This window comes from Schistocerca cancellata, chromosome 4 (genome assembly GCF_023864275.1).
Source record: "Schistocerca cancellata isolate TAMUIC-IGC-003103 chromosome 4, iqSchCanc2.1, whole genome shotgun sequence".
NCBI lineage: Eukaryota > Metazoa > Arthropoda > Insecta > Orthoptera > Acrididae > Schistocerca > Schistocerca cancellata.
The window spans coordinates 250,029,937-250,054,513 of record NC_064629.1 but is presented as its reverse complement, the minus strand read 5'-3'; the positions used below and the strand labels follow the sequence as shown (position 1 = coordinate 250,054,513).

The following is a 24,577-nucleotide window of genomic DNA, read 5'->3' as shown; positions in this document are numbered from 1 at the left end:
CCCTTTGAGTAAATGAGCTTACCACGCCAAATTTCATTCTCTGATTTCGTATAGCATCATATTCTGGGGTAACTCATCATTGAGTAAAAGAGTGTTCATTGCACAAAAGCGTGTACATCAGAAAAATTGCTGGAGCTCATCCAAGATCATCCTGCAGACACTTATGTTAAAGAGCTAGAGATCTTCACTGTAGCCTCACAATATATATAATCACTTATGAAATTTGTTATTAACAATCCGATCGAATTCAAAAGTAATAGCAGTGTACATGGCTACAACACTAGGAGAAAGGATGATCTTCACTACTCAAGGTTAAATCAAACTTTGGCTCAGAAGGGGGTAAATTATGCTACCACAAAAGTCTTTGGTCACTTACCTAATAGCATCAAAAGTCTGACAGATAGACATATAGCATTTAAAAGGAACTTAAAAGAATTTCTTAATGGCAACTCATTCTACTCATTAGATGAATTTTTGGATATAGTAAGTGGGTAATTTCCCCAACCCCACAAAAAAAGGAAAAAAAAAATAAAAAAAATATTAAGTGTCGTGTAATATTTTGTGTAATGTAATACCTTGTATAGACACCTTTTATTAACCTGACACGTTCCACATCATTACGAAGTGTCGTATTCACGATCTATGGAACAAGTACTAATCTAATCTAATCTAATGTGAACACGTAGGGCTCGTCTGCTGTGGATCTCAACAATGTACGATGAACGACGTGCTTCGGAACACCAGCATTGTGCTCTGTCGCCAGAGACGCCACAGATCACCAGTTCGAAGTGATGACCATTGGTATCAATGGAGTGCTGCAATCTTCTCATCATGGATTGAGTGGTATTCCTTATCACATCGTCAGCCGTGCACGTTTATCCCATTTATTGTTTGTCATCTTCTATTACGGTACTTCTTTACAGATCAGACAAGCTTCCGAAGCCCACGTTCCGTGAAGAGTCGCCGACGTCCAGCCATTTAGCGTCTACTGATAGTTTCACTGTCTTCTACTTCTTTCCGTGGCTGCTCACGACAGCAGCAGGTGAATATTCGACCAGGTTCAGCGTATTCGAGATACTCGTTCACAGTCTCTGCTTAATAATGATAAAAGTCTCTTACCTCATTGGATTTCCCCATTTTCAACCCGTATCTTCGTTAGGGTGATCGCCCGTTCGTTTCTGCTTCACTTTCGTTACTGCGTCACGTGCCTGCAACTCCACAAGACGGCATCCAACGTCGCGGTGGGCAGTGGTCGTAATGTTTTGCCTGATCAGTATACAGAGTGTTACAGAAAGGTACGGCCAAACTTTCAGGAAACATTCCTCACACACAAAGAAAGAAAATATGTTATGTGGACATGTGTCCGGAAACGCTTAGGCCTACTTTCCATGTTAGAGCTAATTTTATTACGTCTCTTCAAATCACATTAATCATGGAATGGAAACACACAGCAACAGAACGTACCAGCGTGACAACACTTTGTTACAGGAAACGTTCAAAATGTCCTCCGTTAGCGAGGATACATGCATCCACCCTCCGTCGCATGGAATTCCTGATGCGCTGACGCAGCCCTGGAGAATGGCGTATTGTATCACAGCCGTCCACAATACGAGCTCGAAGAGTCTCTACATTTGGTACCGGGGTTGCGTAGACAAGAGCTTTCAAATGCCGTCATAAACGAAAGTCAAAAGGGTTGAGGTCAGGAGAGCATGGAGGTCATGGAATTGGCCCACCTCTACCAATCCATAGGTCACCGAATCTGTTGTCTGCGGGACTGCTACGTTCGCAGGTTCGAATCCTGCCTCGGGCATGGATGTGTGTGATGTGCCTAGTTTAGTTAGGTTTAAGTAGTTCTAAGTTCTAGGGGACTGATGACCTAAGATGTTAAGTCCGATAGTGCTCAGAGCCGTTTGAACCATTTGAATCTGTTGTTGAGAAGCGTACGAACACTTCGACTGAAATGTGCAGGAGCTCCATCATGCATGAACCACACGTTGTGTCGTACTTGTAAAGGCACATGTTCTAGCAGCACAGGGAAAGTATCCCGTATGAAATCATGATAACGTGCTCCATTGAGCGTAGGTGGAAGAACATGGGGCCCAATCAAGACATCACCAACAATGGCTGCCCAAACGTTCACAGAAAATCTGTGTTGATGTCTTGATTGCACAATTGCGTGCAGATTCTCGTCAGCCCACACATGCTGATTGTGAAAATTTACAATTTGATCACGTTGGAATGAAGCCTCATCCGTAAAGAGAACATTTGCACTGAAATGAGGATTGACACATTGTTGGATGAACCATTCGCAGAAGCGTACCCGTAGAGGCCAATCAGCTGCTGATAGTGCCTGCACACGCTGTACATGGTACGGAAACAACTGGTTCTCCCGTAGCACTCTCCATACAGTAACGTGGTCAACGTTACCTTGTACAGCAGCAACTTATTTGACGCTGACATTAGGGTTATCGTCAACTGCACGAAGAACTGCCTCGTCCATTGCAGGTGTCCTCGTCGTTCTAGGTCTTCCCCCAGTCGCGAGTCATAGGCTGGAATGTTCCGTGCTCCATAAGACGCCGATCAATTGCTTCGAACGTCTTCCTGTCGGGACACCTTCGTTCTGGAAATCTGTCTCGATACAAACGTACCGCGCCACGGCTATTGCCCCGTGCTAATCCATACATCAAATGGGCATCTGTCAACTCCGTATTTGTAAACATTGCACTGACTGCAAAACCACATTCGTGATGAACACTTAACCTGTTGATGCTACGTTCTGATGTGCTCGATGCTAGTACTGTAGAACAATGAGTCGCATGTCAACACAAGCACCGAAGTCAACATTATCTTCCTCCAATTGGGCCAACTGGCGGTGAATGGAGGAAGTACAGTGCGTACTGACGAAACTAAAATGAGCTCTAACATGGAAATTAAGCGTTTCCGGACACATGTCCACATAACATCTTTTCTTTATTTGTGTGTGAGGAATGTTTCCTGAAAGTTTGGCCGTACCTTTTTGTAACACCCTGTATATCATACGTGAATTTCACGTTTCGTGCACAATTTTTGTAAAAGATAGATACTTGAAAGTGATTTTCTGTCGTCGCACGAATGTCGCAATGTTTTCCTTAAAGATTAGATGCCAACTAATTTAAATCAAACAATATAATACATTTCTACTTTGTTTTATTGATACATCGAAATCCCACAAAATAACAGGGTCGGATGCGAGGAAGGGCGGGTAAGAATTAAGCGAGAAGTGTATCTTGTTTTTGTGGTGTCCCGAAGAAGAGTACTCGCTGCCGTGCGCGGTTCTGTACGTGGAGAATAGCGCGTGTCACAAGTGGGAGATGTAATCCTGGGGCTGTGGCTGCGGCGGCGACTGCTGGCGGCGGCGGATGGTCCAGGCGAAGAGGCAGCACGTCTCGTCGGCGCCGAAGGCCTCCGCGTCGCGCAGCGTGCGCGGCAGCTGGCGGTGCAGCGTCTCTGGCAGCAGCAGGCAGAGGGCGGCCCCGGCGGCGCACAGCAGGCTGAGCAGCGCGCCGCGCCACGGCGGGCCCAGAGCCACCACGTGCGCGCTCGCCGCGCCCGCCGCGTAGCCGCACACGTGCACCGCCGACACGCCCTGGCCGCGCACCTGCAATACTTTCCGTTAGTTTACTCCTCTACAGTGGTAAGGGGCGATCTGTAATACACTACTGGCTATTAAAATTGCTACACCACGAAGATGACGTGCTACACACGCGAAATTTAACCGACAGGAAGAAGATGCTGTGATATGTAAATGATTAGCTTTTAGGAGCATTCACGCAAGGTTGGCGCCGGTGTCGACACCTACAACGTGCTGACATGAGGAAAGTTTCCAACTGATTTCTCATACACAAACAGCTGTTGACCGGCGTTACCTGGTGAAACGTCGTTGTGTTGCCTCGTGTAAGGAGAAATGCGTACCGTCACGTTTCCGACTTTGAAGGTCGGATTGTAGCCTATCGCGATTGCGGATTATCGTATCGCGACATTGCTGCTCGCGTTGGTCGAGATCCAATGACTGTTAGCAGAATATGGAATCGGTGGGTTCAGGAGGGTAATAACGGAACTCCGTGCTGGATCCCAACGGCTTCGTATCACTAGCAGTCGAGATGACAGGCATCTTATCTGCATGGCTGTAACGGTTCGTGCAGCCACGTCTCGATCCTTGAGTGAACAGATGGGAACGTTTGCAAGACAACAACCATCTGCACGAACAGTTCGACGACGTTTGCAGCAGCATGGACTATCAGCTCGGAGACCCTGGCTGCGGTTACCCTTGACGCTGCATCACAGACAGGAGCGCCTGTGATGGTGTACTCAACGACGAACCTGGGTGCACGAATGGCAAAACGTCATTTTTTGGGATGAATCCAGGTTCTGTTTACAGCATCATGATGGTCGCATCCGTGTTTCGAGACATCGCGGTGAACGCACATTGGAAGCATGTATTCGTCATCGCCATACTGGCGTATCACCCGGCGTGATGGTATGGGCTGCCATTGGTTACACGTCTCGGTCACCTCTTGTTCGGATTGACGGCACTTTGAACAGTGGACGTTACATTTCAGATGTGTTACGACCCGTGGCTCTTCATTCGATCCCTGCGAAACCCTATATTTCAGCAGCAGGGAAGAATATTTACCCATTTCTTAAAGTTTATGCATTTTGATCTTAATTTAGTTCCTGATTTGTTACACAATAACGGATATTTAGGCTACCAAAATATTCATATGAGAATTATTCAAGTGTAACTGCTAGAACTGAACTACTCTAAGCAATTTGCACTGAGTATGACTCGGACAGAAACGTTAATTTCACTTTCAGTCCATCTCCTGATGACTTGCGGAATGACAGTGTGTCCCTGCCACCTAAATTTTACAAAGTTTTGTGGGAGTTGGCAATCAGTGCTGAATCAAGGCATGCGCAAAGATCCTCACTGTTCTAGGTGCACGTTCCGCATACTGTAATTATTAAAATAACATACAACTCATTCGATTGAAAACGTCCTTAAGAGTACTGTCTGGAAGGAATCACTGGTGGTAAGAAGCGCCTACTTCTGAAACGGGTGGGGATTGGGGTGAAAAAGATCCGTACCTCAGGCCCGCAAAAAGGTGTATGTAACACAAACACTACGAGGCAATTATTGTGGCTATTCACGATGTTGTTCTGTAACCCTGAAAGAATGTCAATACTAAGAAAAGAAACAGAGAGCTGTGCAGCTCCAAAAGAATTTTGCAAAGCCATCTGTTAGCAAACTGATAATGATTTTTTAAATTTATTCTTTTTCAATAATGAAACAAAAACTAAATTTTGGTTGGAGTAGTTTCATTTTCTGTGAGATCTAACCCGTCTTCAAGCCAGATAGCAGCAGGAGACATCATATTTAAATGGGATTCTGAATAACGGTCGAGTAGGGTGTTCTTCACTTGACTTTTCTAGAGGTAAAGTACGACATTTGATGCTTGTTAAAATTTGTGGCTTAGGCGAGAATCGATCACGATACCTTCAAATAATGGACACGAACTAGTCCACTACACCCCCACACCCACAAAAACGATGTTGAGAGACACAGACTTGTCGGAGATCGACTTGTATTGAAATTAGTCGAGAGTTAGAGCCCGCTATTTCCTTTACCTTTTAAACCACATTTCATCTGCTAAATGTATCAGACTGATGGAAACACAAAAAATAATGTACTTGTTTTCTAACCGCCCCTTAGTAACTAAACATTCCAGAAACAATTCCGCATTAGAGCTGCTTCTGTTTGTCCTGATCAAAACAATTGCTGATCGAGAGTTTTCTCTTGATGCAGCAGAAGACTGCCACACGCCACCGGTCTCCTGAAGCCAAAGCAGTATCCACCCAGGTGATCCTGACGAGTGAAGTAACAATAGAGGTACGATCATTGCTAATGCAGCATATGATGCGAGGAATATTGAACTACGAAATCTATCACTGTCGACAAATTTTACCTGAAAAACTTAAGTTGGTGCAGAAGTCCGGTGCATGTTGTCACGGTGGTTGCTATAAGTGTGTTTATTGTCATTTTTTATTTGTCGTCCTAGTATTTTACTTGTGATATATTGTACGTTTCACCCTTGTTGATTATGAAGAGTGTTTTTTAAGCATTAGAAAACTGCGCCAAATGGAAAAAGTATACCATTTGTCACATTTTGTTCGCTTTGGATACTGATTAGAGAAGTGGGTGGCGGGGGTTAGGCGGTGGATATAACATTTGTACTGTTTCAAGGAGCATCGTTTTGATGTGAGTTATTCGTCACAGTCAATGGACAAGTTTCAGAAGTCAAGGAACAGCGGGAGATAAGGTGCGTAGGGTTTAATGTCCCGTCGACAAAGAGGTCATTGGAGATGGGTCAGGAAGGATTGGGGGGGGGGGGGGGGATAAACTGTCCGTGTCTTTTTAAAGGAAACATCCCAGAATTTACCTTAAGCAAATTCCGAAAATTCTAGTAAATCTAAAGCCGGATGACCTGACGTGACAGCGGGGTCCACGAACCATGCTGTAGGCGTACTGTGTGCTCTCTATCAAATCAGTGAGCTGCAATTCATGCATTTTTGTTTGCATTTTATCAGTTGCCTCTTCGAACATGCCTATCAAACATCTTCAGTGGTGAGAAGACGTGGTGCCCTTATGTTAACTACAATGAAAGATACTATTGGTTGAGCCGTAACAAAAATATCTTAACAACCTGCTTGAATCCACAACGATAATACTATGCATCTCGTGGCACAAAGAAGGTGTTTTGTACTACGAACTGCTTCCTGAGATAAGTATAGTGCAATTGGCGTTTGTTGTCAACAACTGAGACACCTTGCCATTACATTTTTGTGGCTACTGCACGACAACGCCCGCCAGCACTCTCTCATTCTTCTGATCTTGCACGCTCAAATGTTTACCTAAAACGGTTCTTTTCAAACAGTCATCAAGAACATGCGCTTCAAACGTGACCTGACGACATCTTTAACTCCAAATTAATGGGTTTCTACAGGTGAGAAATCGAAAACGTATTCGTGCGTAGTCACAGTGATATTAATGACATGGGAGACTATATTTCTGATGATTAATTTATGTCTTGCGTTTATTTGTTTTGTTCAGTAAACTGTCGGACAAATGTTACGAAGTATTCACTCTACCAACACAAATAAATCATGATAACTTTTAAAAAAGATTTTTTGAATAAAACAAAGTAATCCTAACACGAGCATATCCAAATTGTCACACTTTATCTCGAAACGATCTGTTTCTACTTGGAATCCACATCCGTACTGAAGTAGAGTTACAGAACCACCACAAGTCTGAAAATGTAGCAGCAAGGATAGACATAACGTAATCCAATTAAGAAATTACTCAGTGGCACGATGAAGTCAATACATTTGTGTATTCACAACAAAGTAGAGCTTCTCAGCAGAGACATACAAAGCAGGCGTTAAAGAGTGTGCAGTTCTGAAACATTTTCACCTTTAGATCTACAGAGTACTGATTCAAGTTGGAGAGAAAATGTGCGAGCCGGCCGATGCGGCCGTGCGGTTAAAGGCGCTTCAGTCTGGAACCGCGTGACCGCTACGGTCGCAGGTTCGAATCCTGCCTCGGGCATGGATGTGTGTGATGTCCTTAGGTTAGTTAGGTTTAATTAGGTCTAAGTTCTAGGCGACTGATGACCTCAGAAGTTAAGTCGCATAGTGCTCAGAGCCATTTGAACCATTTGCCAAAATGTGCGAAGGAGTAGTTTTCTTAAGATTTAAGTACAATTTATTAATCTGCCTGATTGCAGCTCTCTCCCAAAAGAGACAGAAACTTTTTAGTCAACGAGTTGAACTGTCAGATAACGCATTTTCTCTTCGAAAGGCGAACACTTTCCTGCTGAGCTAGAGGTCAGCTGTAACAAATATCATTCCCTTTTTAGTCCAATGGTGGCTAATACGGATAAGTCAAAATGTAGAAGACGGAATTAGTCATATTTTATGCTTGGATTCGCTAACTTTATCATTTCTTAATTGAGAATCATGCAGAATATCTAATTGAACTGACAAGAATGTATCTTGTCAATATAGTAGGATAATTTTCAGCCACTCCAGGAAGTAAATTCACGGTTCCAGTGTTGTCAAACATATTCTGGAATGTGGCTAAATTCCTCCTTAGTACCAGGAAACATAATGTTTGCACAGAAGAGTTGTTTGAGTGTGTCCTTGGCATCTTGAAGCAGCTGAATAAAGACTTTTATGATAAATTTATTATGCTAATCTGTGTAATTCATTTGTATTTGTACCGAATGTTTTCAGTCATTTTATTGAAAAAAAAAACATTTGAACATGTGAGATAAATATAAATAAATAAATAAATAAATAATAAGGTATGATATAGTCTCCCATATTATTTAAATCAATCTGGAAACGCTCGGGTAGGTTTCCTACTTCACGCCCGAAGAAACCTATTAATTTTGTGTTGAAGATGGCGTCAAGCCAAGTTTGAAGCGCGTTTTCTTGATGGTCGTTCGAAGAGGACCGTAATAAGTAAACATTTGAGCGTGCAAGATATAAGTATGAGAGAGTGCTGGCGAAAGTCACCGTGCAGTAGCAACGCTGGATGCAGACTTCTTGATTTTTTAAAAATATTGTAACAGCAAGGTGTCCCAGATGTTGACAACAAAAGCCAGTTGCAATAGACGTAACCTCAGGAAGTGGTTCGTAGTACACAACACTTTCTTTGTGCCATGAGATGCATAAAATTATTGTTGTGGATTCACGCAGGTTGTTAAGATGTTTTTGTTAGTGGTCAACCAACAGCTTCTTTTAGCTTCCACCAGTAAAGATATCTGATACAATTTCCATCCTTTAATTACAAACACATGCTTTCTTAGAGGTGTGTCTGTCACAATTTGATAAATGGCCTACAATACAGAACAGGACTTCTATTTGAACGTTCGTGAAAGTGTTGTAGATGCTTAATAGGCACTTATTCGTCACGTGTTTCTACAGAACTCAGCATTAAATAGATCTGACAAGTTTCCAAACAATGCCGATTCCAATTTTAAAAATCATAATTCTGTGTTTCTTTCTGGTAACCTGTCAGAAAGTCACGTGGTAACCTGCACCACACAATTGTCTATACCGACCAAACCTATTCTCAAGAGGTTCCAATCAGAAATATCTGAAGCCCATTAGAGTTGAACGAAAACGTATTTAGTTAGGTAAATGAGTGATTTTTGTTGTTTTTTTCTTTTGCCAATTTGACTCGATACTCTAATCATTGAAACAACGTCACGCACCCTCTCAACCTGTGAAGTTTTGTTTCGTCTCCTTCTGTTCCGGGTGATCCACTTTTTTGTGATGCAGTAATTCTCCATGATGAAAAATTCATTTTATGAGTCCGACCGTTCTGCAGATAAGCTGCGCTGCTGACAGATACAAGTTATGGAAACACAGAAACTGTGACAAATCGGTTGATGGTTCGCGGTAGATGGATGTGTGTAGTTCTACGTTAAAATGAATTCGTTGAACACACCCCTCTATCTGTCCGCTGTCCAATCTCGAATCCATCAAGCTCCGTCGCTGCACATGTCGTCAACACTACTAAGGTTGGTATTAATGACAGAAGAAAAATCTCTGAACGTCTTAACATCACATATTCTTCAGATGGATGAGCTGATCAGCAAAACTGACAATTAAGAACTGGATTTAATGAATTAGACTGTCTTCCTGCACATTTACTCTACAACTCCAGGCCTGTGTATAACATTTAGCATGCTATTGTTCATTCAGTATTTTACTCTGTTCTTTACATCATAGCATAACGTTTCTCATATCAGAAATTACACATAAAACATTACTCCGTCTCGTGTTATAGAATCCAATAGGCAGGGAGGCGACAGGTTCGTGAAAATTTTTAAAGTGGATGCTCTGTTGTAGTATAACATGATTTAATGGACATCAGATTCCTTGCTTATTTCCGGTAACGCCTATCGGCTGAGGATGACACGGCGGTCGTTGGGAACCGTTGGACCTTTCTTGCTTATTAGCCTGTTTTTTTTTCTTATTGAACTGTTCAATGAAGGAAAACAATTCAGACCAGTAACATGAAAAGAAACTGACTTTCAACGATTGACATACCTAACAACGAATACACTATGTGATCAGAAGTATCCGGACGTCTGGCTGGAAATGACTTACAAGTTCGTGGCGCCCTCCATCGGTAATGCTGGAATTCAGTATGGTGTTGGACCATCCTTCCACTCTCGCAGGCATACGTTCAGTTAGGTGCTGGAAGGTTTCTTGGGGAATGGCAGCCCATTCTTCACGAAGAACTGCACCGAGGAGTAGCATCGATGTCGGTCGGTGAGGCCTGGCACGAAGTCGGAGTTCCAAAACATCCCAAAGGTGTTCTATACGATTCTGGTCAGGAGTGTGTGGAGGTCAGTCCATTACAGGGATGTTATTGTCATGTAACCATTCCGACACACGCCGTGCATTACGAACGGGTGCTCGATCGTGTTGAAAGATGCAGTCGCCATCCCCGAATTGCTCTTCAACAGTGGGAAGCAAGAATGTGCTTAAAACATCACTGTAGCCCTGTGCTGTTATAGTGCCACGCAAAACAACAAGGGGTGCAAGCCCCCTCCATGAAACATACGACCACACCACAACACCATCGCCTCCGAATTTTACTGTTGGCACTACACACGCTGGTAGATGACGTTCAAACGCCATTCGCCATACCCACAACCTGCCATCGGATTGGCACATTGTATACCGTGATTCGTCACACCACACAGCGTTCTTCCACTGTTCAATCGTCCAATGTTTACACTCTTTACACCAAGAGAGGCATCGTTTGGTATTTACCGCCGTAATGTGTGGCTAATGAGCAGGCGTTCGACCATGAAATCCAAGTTTTCTCACCTCCCGCCTAACTGTCAAAGTACTTGCAGTGGATCCTGATGCAGTTTGGAATTCCTGTGTGATGGTCTGGATAGATGTCTGCCTATTACATATTACGACCCTCTTCAACTGTTGGCGGTCTCTGTCAGTCAGCAGACGAGGTCGGCCTGTACGCTTTTGTGCTGTACGTGTCCCTTCACGTTTCCACTATCACATCGGAAACAGTGGACCTAGGGATGTTCATGAGTGTGGAAATCTCGCGAACAGACGTATGACACAAGTGACACCCATTCACCTGACCGTGTTCGAAGTCCGTGAGTTCCGCGGAGCGCCCCATTCTGCTCTCTCACGATGTCTAATGACTACTGAGATCACTGATACGGAGTACCTGGTAGTAGATGGCAGCACAATGCACCTAATATGAAAAATGTATTTTTTGGGGGTGTCCGGATACTTAGTGTATTTAACTGTAAGGAGGAAACAGTGAGGTATCTGTGCAATAGCTCAAAGATATTTTACGACTGGCTGTGCCGCGTGACATAGTCGGTCCTGTCACACTAATGTGCCCACTGGCCGGCCGGTGTGGCCGAGCGGTTCTAGGCTCTACAGACTGGAACCGCGCGACCGCTACGTCGCAGGTTCGAATCCTACCTCGGGCATGGATGTGTGTGATGTCCTTAGGTTAGTTAGGTTTACGTATTTCTAAGTTCTAGGGGACTGATGATCTCAGAAGTTAAGTCCCGTAGTGCTCAGCGCCATTTGAACCATTTTTGTGCCCACTGCGTATGTCTGACGTCACCGTGCAAAAACCACTCACAGACTGCAGGTGGCAGCACTAACAGTGGAGGGTATATAGTGTGTCGAGGGACGCGCAAAGCAGTGCAGTCCAAAACGGCATGACCACAGGCTTTCGGGTCAAGGGTAGAAGCATTTCCAGAACGGTTAACTTCGTACACTTGTTCACATGCAATCGTGGAAGTATACCATGCATGGCAAAATGATGCTATCCAAAACCGGCAGCGAGGCAACTGTGGTGCAGTGCCTCTTCAACGACTGTTTTGCGAACGTTACAGCGTATGGATGTCCGCAGCGGGCGCATGGTTCACGTACGTGGTTTGACTGTTGTTGTGACGAAGGATGGAATTTGCACGATAATTCCGTAACCGGACATCCACTGAAAGGCGACAGGTGGCCTTTACAGATGAATCAACTTGTATGCCTCATCGGACAGACGGCCGTTGGCGCGTGCGGTGTGAAACGTCTGAAAGCAAACACAGTGCAACAATTGTGAGAAGGGTACAGGCCGGAGGAGGGAGCGTTATGGTCTAGGGAATATTCTCGTGGCATTACCTGAGTGATCTCGTCATTGTGGAAGGCATAGTGGATGAACACAATTACGCATCCATCCTTGGGGACTGCATTGAGGCTTCTGACAGGTGTTCACATTAATGTGACTGAGCAGTGTAGGATGAGATAGAAAATCAGTCTTGGTTCAGTAGCAACACTGTACGGAAGCGAGACGAGCTACATAAGGAGAGTCAGATGAAGCTGAAGCCATGATGAAAAACACGCTAAAGTCTGCGAAAGACAGCTAAACAACTAATACAGCAGAACAGATAATTAATTTCATCTATAGACATCTGTCATCTAAAAGGAGCAATGAATCTGCGTAGCTATTCTCAAAATCAAATAAGCTGATCAGATGAATACAGATTTCTTACGAGACCGAATGACATTATGTATGTCGTTTTGAATGTGGAGTCATCAGGCAAAATTAGTGCCTTCTTTCCGGCAAAGAGGTAATGAACGACTGTTTCAATTTATTGGATTATCTCATCTAAAGTATCGCAACATTCTTATGTAGCTCGGAATTGACTACTACATGTCAAGGAGTCAGTAGAGAAGCAATAACAAACAAATGAATGGTTTGGTCAGGAGAGTTCAGTGAATTAGTCACTGGATGTCACATGAGCAACAAATCCAAGAGAGACATTTCGATACCTCTAAAGTTTTCGAAGTCGAACATTGGTGATGTGGCTGTGACGTGGAGACACAGCTAAACCATTGACCATTGCGGAGAGTGGTCCAGTTAAAACAATAAGTGTGTGTAAGGAATTAAAATGAATGGGGTGCAATGATGGAGCAGCTCCTTATAAGCTACATCTATCTCTTGTCCGTGCTTGAGGTGGTGTAAAGAGCGACGCAACTGTACCGACTGCAAACGAATGATTTCGAATGAGAAATCACGCTGTGCACCGTGAAAATCCGGTGTACGGGTTTGGTGAATTTTTGCAGGACATTACTTGCTATCATGTGTAGTGCCAATAGTGCAATGATTTGTGGTAAATAACGTTCTTGAAATGGACTGGTCTGCCCACAGACCCGATCTAAACTCACACAGTACCTTTGGAGACCGCAGCGTTCGTCATCTGGTACCTCCTTTTGGGAAAGAATGGACTGCCATTCCTCCACAGACACGCGTATCTTACTGAATGTATCCCCAGCAGGATTCAAGGCGTCATAATGGCAAAGGTTTGACAACCCACTGTCAGTAATGACCACTAACAAGTCTACGGAAACTTTTCATCAGGGATTGTATGTCGTGCGGCTCTTCTCAAAGTCGTCAAGTACATTTTTGTTGGCCCATATTTACAGTTTTAGATTGAGCTATCTCACACAAATACGGTTCGTAACGAGTTACGAGGGCATGCTGAAATGTAATACCTTGGAATTTTTTATGTGAAAACTCCTAAGGCCTTTTTAAAAAACAATTATTATTAACATTAGACATCTTTGTTCTTCATGTCTATATATTTCTAGCCCTATGCCGCTAGAGGGTTCCGAATAGTAGAGCGTAACATGGCAGAGTGTAACGTAACTATGTCGGTGCGTGAGAAACAGTGTACTGTAATCGAGTTAAGAATTTGAAAAGTTCGTCCTCACACGGAGCACGCTCTCCTTTAGTACAATGCCAGCTCACCCACGAGCGCTGAGACATCTGTAACAATCCGGCTCGTTGGGCTCACTACCATCTATCATCCTCCATACAGTTCTCACTTGGCCCCATCAGATTTTCATCTGTTTCCAAAACACCTTCGACCACTTCGCATTGATATCAGAGGTGACGTTGTGACTGTCAAGAACTCAAGCATTCTACAGTGAAGTTAACGACAAACTGGTCTCTAGGTGGTGGAAACGTCTTCGTCGCCCGGATGACTATATTGAGAAACAAATATGTAGTCATGACGAACAAAGCTGTAGAAATGATAATTAAATCAATACCCTACGCTGCCGACAGGCATTGATATCAACGGGGACTGTTGAAAATGTGTTCCCCGACCGGGACACGGAACTCGAGATGTCCTGCTTACTGGCAGATGCTCTATCCGTCTGAGCCACCGAGGGCAGAGTATAGTGCGACCCACATTCCAAACTTAATGTCTCCACACTACATTCGTTGTGCCCCTGCCCATTACACTCATTACTCGCGGCAGACAATCGTACTGAGTCCCGTAAAAGTTCGGGCAATACCTGTGCATCCGCACAGAAGAAGATGGTCAATTGCCGGTTAGCCTTATCTATATGAAGATGGTATCTCTTCTTTCGGGCATATCTGTTCTTTCGGACATGTCCGAAAGAACAGATACCATTGTTATATAAAAAAAATGTTCGAATGTGTGTGAAATCTTATGGGACTTAACTGTTAAGGTCATCAGTCCCTAAGCTTACACACTACTTAACCGAAATTGTCCTAAGGACAAACACACACACCCATGCCCGAGGGAGGACTCGAACCAGCCGCACAGTGCATGACTGCAGCGCCTGAGACCGCTCGGCTAATCCCGGGCGGCTCGTTATATAAAGATTTAGAATGTTAATAACGTTTATTTTGAAGTTAAACCTTCGAAGGTACCACATTTCAGCACGCCCTCGTATGTGGGGGCCAAATGTACATGACCATGTGATGGACAGCGTGGAGGATTGTATTATCACGTAATAGGGGAGAGAGTGTGGCAGATATGATACGCGAGTTGGGATGGAAGTCATTAAAGCAAAGACGTTTTTCGTCGCGGCGAGATCTATTTACGAAATTTCAGTCACCAACTTTCTCTTCTGAATACGAAAATATTTTGTATTGCCCAACCTACATAGGTAGGAATGATCATCAAAATAAAATAAGAGAAATCAGAGCTCGAACAGAAAGGTTTAGGTGTTCGTTTTTCCCGCGCGCTGTTCGGGAGTGGAATGGTAGAGAGATAGTATGATTGTGGTTTGATGAACCCTCTGCCAAGCACTTAAATGTGAATTCCAGAGTAATCGTGTAGATGTAGATGTAGAACTTGTTCTCTCGTTACAAGACTCACCTATAGCAAGAACTTTCAGATTCGATAAACACAGAGCCTGTACATTTTTATGTTACAAGTAATGTTAAGCTCTAATAGATTTATGGATTATTTGCAACGAATGATACGTTTCTAAGGATATGAATCTCTTCCAGGTATGCTACTTTCCAAACAGAGAAACGACAATACGTCGCGTGGAGGATCGCGGTCGGTGGAGGTGTGTCTATCAATGGGGAAATAAAGTTTGTTGATAACACCCCTCCATCTGATCGCTGTCCACTCCGCAATTACTCGACTTACATACCCCACGGGTCGTCCGCACCAACACCGTGTGATAACAGTAGATATTAAAGATTTATTCAGGATGCTAAAGTACTCGAAAGCAGCGTTGTTCAAGGAAATTAATTTACAAACTTGTCAACCGTCCATACAGGATAGTTGAATGTTGGGACTGAGTGACGTGTGACCCAATTCGCTGTAATAACAACATAGCGCGCTGTCCATTCTGCAACTATCGATTTTGATGTGACAAGTGTTGCTGCTGTGATAATGTGTATGTATACTCTGAATATTTTCATATAAATATTTTCTTTATAATCACATCATTGTTTCGAAGGATGTTCGAGATTTTCGCTACAAATTCAGCTTTGTCGCCGTAGAAGAGTGTGTATTGTGTATGTGAAAAGTTTCTATCTGGCATACCTGCTCTAGACGCAGTCCATTCTAGTATCCATCGAGTTACTTTGGCACATGTGCCACCGACATAAATAATGAATCGTATATAAAAATATCTGAAATGCCTTACACTAGACATACAGTTATGTTTCGTATGCCTGGGCCAATACAAAAAACTGACGTCCATGGATTCTATGAAATCGCATGATTTCAGTCACATCCGAATGTCTCCTGTTGTGCTCCTTTTTCTTATTTATTTGACTGAAACGCAGGAAAGTATTTTAGATTAGTACTGCTAAGATGATTGTGTTTCCTAATTAATTAAAAAAAAACGTCCCTACAAGAGGAACGTAGTTCTAAGGAGCATATGAGCAGTACCTGTGGCACTAGATCAAAGCATTTTATTGAGTGCGGTGCAGCGTAACGTAGTACGAGATGGAGGACTTTAGCTTGCAATAAATTTGTACGAAAACAAGACGCGCTGTGTAACAGATGTCAGCCAAGTAACGAGCAATGGTCAATAGCACATTGTCGTTTGGTAAAAAAAGTGTATTGTCAAGTGCCTTTGAACCAATTGCTTGCGCTAAAAGCAAATAGTTTACAATGGTGCTGTAAGAAAATGGTGAATATGTGTAGTTTTAGCATGTCTTACAGTCAATGAATTATTTAGTTGATTGAAAAGTGCACACGAAAGAAGGCGGTATCATATCAAACAGCTTTAATTGTGTTGATTTATCACTGAGACACCATGAGATGCGAAAGTAGTGTCTTTTGTATTAAAAGGAGTAATGAGACGTGTGTTACCATTCTGTACATGGAGTGTGGCTCCCCTAAGAGACGTAAGATGCATCCTAGTGGTTAGGCCGATATCTGCAATCTGTTTCGCATTGTATAGATAGAATCGCCCCAAACAACGTTCATCACGCGTTACACGGGAGTACGAATGTCAACTCTGAAGTTGCTTTTTTATTACATGCAATGCGTGTTTTAGCTACGGTGTCTCTTTAGTGCGTGTAAGATAGCGCATGTCATCGTATGGAGGTGGGTGGCTCCATATGTTTGAGTAGACTGATTTGTGAGGGTTTGGTAGTCCTAGTTGTAGCAAGGGAATTCAGCACATTCGGTAGTAGTAGGGTAAGAAGCCAGCCAGTGGTAGACTTCAGGAAAGCCCCAGATGCATACACTCCTACACAAAACGTACACATGCACAAACAACAGAAGACTCAGAAAAGCAGGAGACATAATAGAGAAAATTAAGAACATCAAAATCCCCCCAATAGCAAAACTGGCATCTTTTGACATTACATCCACGTACACACACAGACCCACAGAAGAAACCACTGCGGTAGCGTTCTCGCTTCCCACGCCCAGGTTCCCGGGTTCGATTCCCGGCGGAGTCAAGGATTTTCTCAAAATAAAATAAGAGAAAGTTCTAGGGGACTGATGACCATAGATGTTAAGTCCCATAGTGCTCAGAGCCATTTTTTTAGAAGAAACCACAAACATTATGGAACAATACCTAAAACGCAAGAAATTCCCAGACATACAAATAAATGAAATCTCATCCATTCTTAGACTAATCACAAAATATAACTATTTCACTTTCAACAACTAATTCTATTTACAACAAGAGGGGATATCCATGGAGTCCCCCCATCAATAAAACATTACCTAACATATTCTGGATCATGTAGAGAACACAGTATTCAACAACAAGAAGGGTACAAAATAATTTACTGGTAGCGATATGTGGATGACATAATCTGTCCCGTAGATGAAACATAAAATAGGATAGAAGAACTACACAGTAACATCAACACAGTATACCCACAAATCCACTTCACGGCGGAAACTGAAAAAAAAAAGAAACAAGAAAATAAATTTCTTGGATCTTACAACTACAAGAAACAACCACCAATATGAATTTTCCGTCTACAGAACATCCACATCCACTAGCACTGTTATCCATAGCTCGTCCCACCACCCGACAGTGCATAAGTATGCCAGCTTCACACGCAAGATCCACAGGATAAACAGAACACCTCGTAAACCAGAAAATTTCACACGTGAACTAAATATAATCAAACGAACTGCTACTGAAAACGACTACAAAACAGACATCACAAACTTGCTCAACGGCTAGGTGAAAATGAAACACAAAAGTACTGGCCACCCACTGTAGAACACAACCAAAGGATCTGAAAACCCAGAGGCAGAACACACAGACATCACAGCAGAGTACACCACATCAGGAAAAAGAATAAGATGACCACACGAACTTAAAATAATAAAATGTCACATAGAGCTGGAAACATCATAAACAAGCAAGGGATCTCAGTAACATTCAGAACAAACAACACAGTTCAAAAAAGACAGCTAAAAGAACCTCAGCCAAATTCAGCAATGCTGGAATATACTAGATCACATGTAACTCCTTTCAGGCCCAATACATCGGACATACAAGCAGAAATTTCCTAAATAGGTACATAGCGAATAAGAGAGCTCTAAAAAGTGACAGCACACATTCCACTTTCGCAAAACACCTAATCAACGAAAACCATAACCCCATTTGTATTGAAAGTGATCCACACATCATGAAACACAGCAACAGTTCATACCGAGAACCAACAACAGAAGAAAAATTTTACATACAGAAGTTTATAATAGAAGGGAAATACGTAATAAACGGAAACACAACACTTTGCAAAAACACACTACTCTGAGAGAATGACTCAGGACACAGAACAGAAAGCACACACACGACAAAGAACCACTCACCCATCACACACAGAGACATAAATGAGGAACAGAAGTTGTCAGAACTCCCGCTAAAATTTTCATAATCCGCAAACAAAGTTGACACTCCGCGCGGTGGCTGCTGGGAGCGACCGTAAAGCCATTTGCCATACTGTCGCTCCCATCAGGCAACGCGCCGAGTGTCAACGTTTGTTACTTCTCGCGACTCACGCGAACAGCAGGATAGCCTATTGTTTTGGATTTTGAAGGAAGTGCGAAAGTCATGTTTTCCCTATGTATAAAAGTAGCTGCAAACCGTTCAACGAACGTGAGTGCACGAGTAACAGCCTGATAGACACCAAAACTCTATCCACAACACTACCGCAATCCCAATTGCGTAACGTTGACATACGTTAAGTTCACGTTTTTGTATTTGTTTACTAACAGCCGCTCACACAGCTGCAGATGGCGTGTATGCCGAGAAAAACGGGAACAGAAAAACATAGAAAATATGCCGCAAACAGCGGCAACAACCTTAAAACCATGCAGTAATCTATAATTAATAAGGTTTGAATGAAAGATTCACAGAAAACAATCTTTAAAAAACAAACAGTACACATGTAATAATGTTTTAAGTTTTTATAACTATGCTATTTTCTTCAAGTTTTAGAGTTAAATAACCTACTAATGATGGCGATATTTGTCACTGAAACTAGTTTGGGGAATAAATAAATAACAAAAGTGTTTTGAACCAAGTCGGACTCACAATTCCCACACTGTTGTTAATTTCGGACCTCGTCACACAATGTCGCTGACTGAACACTACCGAAGATGTACCCTTGATATTTCCATTCAGTGAGACTTGTTCAGTAGTCTGAGCCATAATATTGGCTGCACCAAGGACCTGGTTGGAGTATTCTATTCCAACATGGACATGGGCAGGCTCTCAACCAGAAGACTTAGCCTACCTTTTATAGAAAGGCACTGGTGGGAATGTGATCTTATAGTCATTTGTCATTAGTGCCTTTCTGTAAAAGGCATGGCTCCATCAGCAAGAGCAGTCGTTGAGGAATGTTTTGTGATGCATACACAAATCGTCCACGAAGAGTTTGTTTTCAGACATATTTATCTTAACCATACACATTTGTAGATAGTTTAAATGAAAATAGAAGGTAAGATATTTGTTTACATTCCGACGTTATTCGATATTAGTATATAATTCCATTCACTTATTCCTTCGTTCTTTTCCCGGCTGATAAAATTATAGAAGTTTTGCTGATCCTTCGTCTTTCAGTTTTCTCCTACTTCTTTTAATTGGAAGGTTCCGTCAACTCAAAAGGCTAAACAATATGTTTAGAATACTGTGTACATCATTGTTGTTCACTATATACCATTCCTGAAGCTCTGACCATCGTTTTAACTGTTACTAATTATTCCCATTTAAACCTTGTCCCTCGTCCGACACGAGGCAGTCCGAGTCTTTTGTGTCCCATTCATGGCAGTTATACAGTAGGAGGAAACGTAGAAATATTTCTTAATAAATCCTACCAACCTATCGCTATCTTATCTCCGACCGAAAAGATCATTATAAATACTGAGCTAGAAAATTCACTGGTGTGAAGTAGTGTTATTAATCAGACATCGTTAGGAGGACGAACTAATCTGCTCCATAGGAGCGTAGGTCCTAAGACTAACACTGGGTAGGTGGACACGTGAATCAACACTTAGCACGTCATCTCATAGACGTTATGCCACAGTCTTGATATTTACGAAAGATCGGTACTCAAAGACTGGAAAGTTGCACAGATCACACAGATATTCCAGAAAGATAGTTGGAGTAATCCACTAAATTACAGGCCCATATCATTACTGTCGATATGCAACAGGATTATGGAACATATATTCTGGTCGAACATAGTGAATTACCTTGAAGATAATGGTCTGTTGACACACAGTCAACACGGATTTAGAAAACATCGTTCTTGTGAAACACAACTATCTCTTTACACACACGACGTGTTGAGTGCTATTGACAAGGGATTGATTCCTTGTTTCTGGATTGACACTGTACCACACAAGCGGCTTGTAGTACTTATGGAATATCGTCTCAGTTATGTGACTGGATTCGTGATTTTCTGCCAGAGAGGTCACAGATTGTAGTAACTGACGGAAAGTCATCGAGTAAAGCAGAAGTGATTTCTGGCGCCCCCCAAAGTAGTGTTATAGGTCCTTAGCTGTTCCTTACCTATATAAACGATTTAGGAGACAATCTGAGCAGCCGTCTTAGGTTGTTTGCAGATGATGCTGTCCTTTATCGACTAGTAAAGTCATCAGAATATCACAAACAGTTGCAAAACGGTTTACGAAAGATACCTAAATAGTGCAAAAATTGGCAACTGACCCTAAATAATGAGGAGTGTGAGGTCATCCACATTAGTGTTGTAAAGAATTCGTCAAACTTCGGTTACACGATAAATCAGCCTAATCTAGAGGCCGTAAATTCAACTACATACCTAGGAATTAAGATTATGAACAATCTAAATTGGAAAGAACACACAGAATATATTGTGTGGAAGGCAAACAAAAGACTGCGTTTTATTGGTAGAACACTTAGAAAATGTAACAGATCTATAAAGAGACTGCCTACACTACGCTTGTCTGTCTTCTTTTGGAGTACTGCTGCGCGGTCTGGGATCCTTAACAGATAGAAGTAACGGAGTACGTCGAGAAAGTTCAAAGAGCAGCACGTTTCGTATTATCGCGACATAGAGGAGAGAATGTCACGGACATGATACAGGATTTGGGAGGGACACCATTGCGGCGGTATCTTCTCACGAAATTTCAATCACCAACTTTCTCCTACGAATGCGAAAAATTTTGTTGAAGCCGACCTACATAGGGAGAGACGATCATTACAATAAAATAAGGGAAATCAGATCTCGCACGGGAAGACATGGGTGTTCGTTTTTAACGCGCGTTGTTCGAGAGTGGAATAACGGAGACTTATTGTGACAGTGGTGCAATGAACCCTCTGCCAGACACTTAATTGTGATTTGCAGAGTATCAATTTAAACGTAGATTTTCATTTACTGATAGTGTCGTTGTGCTCGGTGACAAAATATACATTTGATGTTGAAAAAACAAAATTTATGTGTGCACCTATGTGATGGAACTGCTAAATGCTAATAACTGAATATTGGACTAAATACCGAGTGAGGATCTACAAGCTCATAAAAAGATGGAAGGGCGTACTACTGTTTTTGGAAATACACGGAACGTGCTACTTGGAACATGATTTGCTAGTGTCTCCTAAAAACGGAATGGGTCAGTCAGCAAAGACAGATGATAATACGGTAATCCCGTTGTTCACACAAATCCATCTTTTTGCAGCTTCTAGTCTGTGTTAAAAGTACCAACATTTCTGGATGTGAGCCATCACGATATGCTCGTTGATGCAAGGGTACCAGAGGCAGATATTTCATGAAATTCGTTAGGGGCTGGTGAGAAGTGGGCGTGAGCTAGCTGCGTTCCGTTATGGAATGTTCTGTAATGAATATTCAGTTGTCTAAGAAGCTTTCGCTTCCAAAAAAAAATTCCATTAATCCGACAAGTGCATGGGATAATTGGATAGAAAATAAGGGGGAAGATGTTTGTTTACGTCATGACATTGCTAATTTTGGAATATAAGTCCATTTAGTAACGCTTGTCTTCTTTTCAAGGTTTTTAAAATTATAGGATCAGTCCAGGTTCCCAAGTTCTCAACTGGAAGTAGGGCATCTTATCACAGAAGTACACTTGTGAATAGTATGATGTTTCGAAACATACTGCACAGGTGTACATCTGTAATAGGAATGCCTCCATCAGCAAAGGAGATGCAGGCTGTTTATTAGGTGGTCCTTTCCAGCGGAAAATTATAGACCTGATTTTTCCGGTGCGTCGTGAGTTAATTCGCCTCCTTCTCTACTGTGGCTGAAGAACAGCCGTGAGGGAGAAACCAGCCGCTCCATTTGGGTGCGGCGGGGCTTTATTCCCGGAACGTATTGGTTGTGTGTTCGTGCTCTTAGGTGTGTTATGTACACATGCAGTGTGTCTTGAAATTTCCTCCGATCACCTGTCTGTTTGCACCTACTCATTTTTGTTAGCGTTTTCTGTCAACTTGTCTGCCGTTATTTCAGTAATGCCTCATGCGTACGTCAGCATAGGTAAGTGTATACTGCTCTTGCAGCTTTCTGTCAAGATCTTTGTTACAAGCAACAGTTGTAAAGCGCATGCTGGATGCTGGTAAAGTGTAAACTAATATAGTTCGTGTGAAAGTGTTCTGGACATCAAAATGGAGGCAGACAGATCCAATAAAAGCCGCCTATACTGTCACAAACCAGCACCCAGCATTATGCTACTTCCAGTAATGATGTTGTAACTTCCCGGATCCTCCCGAAACCATCTGAAGATGAACCTGAAAAGGTTTGAAAATCGATTTATGGAATAAAGCATTATTATTCAAAACAGGGACTGGTTGCAGTTGTGTATAACTTATTTACATTCAATATACAGTCACGGTTCTAAAATATCCGTAATGGATAAGCATAATTATTTACGAAGTTCTCGTCACCGAAGCTTTCATCATTTGTGGTGAATGTTGTTCCTTTGCTGAAAGTACCTGCGTTTGATGAAGAGATATTAAGCTGATAAAACTACTAACAAGATAAAATGCTAACTGTTAGCTATAATTGAGTATTGCACTCCGTGATCAATAGATCTGCAAGTTGTTAAGAAGAAGCCGGCCGGTGTGGCCGTGCGGTTCTAAGCGCGTCAGTTTGGAACCGCGTGACCGTTACGGTCGCAGGTTCGAATCCTGCCTCGGGCATGGATGTGTGTGATGTCCTTAGGTTAGTTAGGTTTAAGTAGTTCTAAGTTCTAGGGGACTGATGGCCTCAGTAGTTAAGTCCCATAGTGCTCAGAGCTATTTGAACCATTTTGTTAAGAAGAGAGATGGCCGGCCGCTGTGGACGAGCGGTTCTAGGCGTTTCAGTCCGGAACTGCGCTGCTGCTACGGCCGCAGGTTCGAATCATGCACCCGGCATGGATGTGTGTGATGTCCTTAGGTTAGGTTAGGTTTAAGTAGTTCTAAGTCTAGGGGACTGATGACAGATGTTAAGTCCCATCGTGCTCAGAGCCATTTGAACCATTTGAAGAGAGGTGGCGGTACTTCTTTTTTTGGATATACGCTCGTGGGATTACAGTTATTGGAATGAGGTTCAGCAGTATGTTCTGCATCTACATAGATACTCTGCAAGCCACCATACGGTGCCACCTAGCAAATAGAGCGAGGGAAAACGTCTGCCAATATGCGTCCGTATAAACCCTCATTCCTCGTCCCTTATCTTTGTTGCCCGTACGCGAAATGTGTGTTGCCGGCAGTAGGATCGTTCAGCAGTCAGCTTCAAATACAGGTTCTCTAAACTTTCTAATTAGTGTTCTTTGAAATGAACAATTTCTTCACTCCAGGGATCCCCACTTGTGCTCTTGAAGCATGTCCGTAACAAATTTATCAGTACGCCTCTGAATTGGTTCGATGTCTTCTTCCAATCCGCCACTGAAATCAGATTTCAGGAGACTATATAGACTATTCATTATTCTGATGCACAATGTATGTCGGCGACCGTAGAATCATTCGACAGTCAGCTTCAAATGCAGGTTCTGTAAGTTTTCTCAACAGCGTTCTTTGAAAAGAACATCACCTTCCCTCCAGGGATTCCCATTTGAGTTCGAGAAGCATCTCCATAACACACGTGTTGTTCGAACCTACTGGTTACAATCTAGCAGCCCGCCTCTAAACTGCTTCGATGGTCTCCTCCATCCGACCTGTTACGGATCCCAAACACTAGAGTAGTATTCAA

At 42.6% G+C, this 24,577-nt stretch overlaps 1 protein-coding gene across 1 annotated transcript in view; it reads right to left on the bottom strand.

The window, feature by feature from the left end:
- Nucleotides 1-3,337: 3,337 nt before the first annotated feature.
- The window catches only part of LOC126184064 (organic cation transporter protein-like), a 331,100-nt gene continuing 309,860 nt past the window's right edge, over nt 3,338-24,577 (bottom strand). Inside the window, exon 9 of the mRNA XM_049926425.1 lies at nt 3,338-3,637. Within this exon, the coding sequence (XP_049782382.1) occupies nt 3,338-3,637 (300 nt within the window). The remainder of the gene's footprint in view (nt 3,638-24,577) is intronic.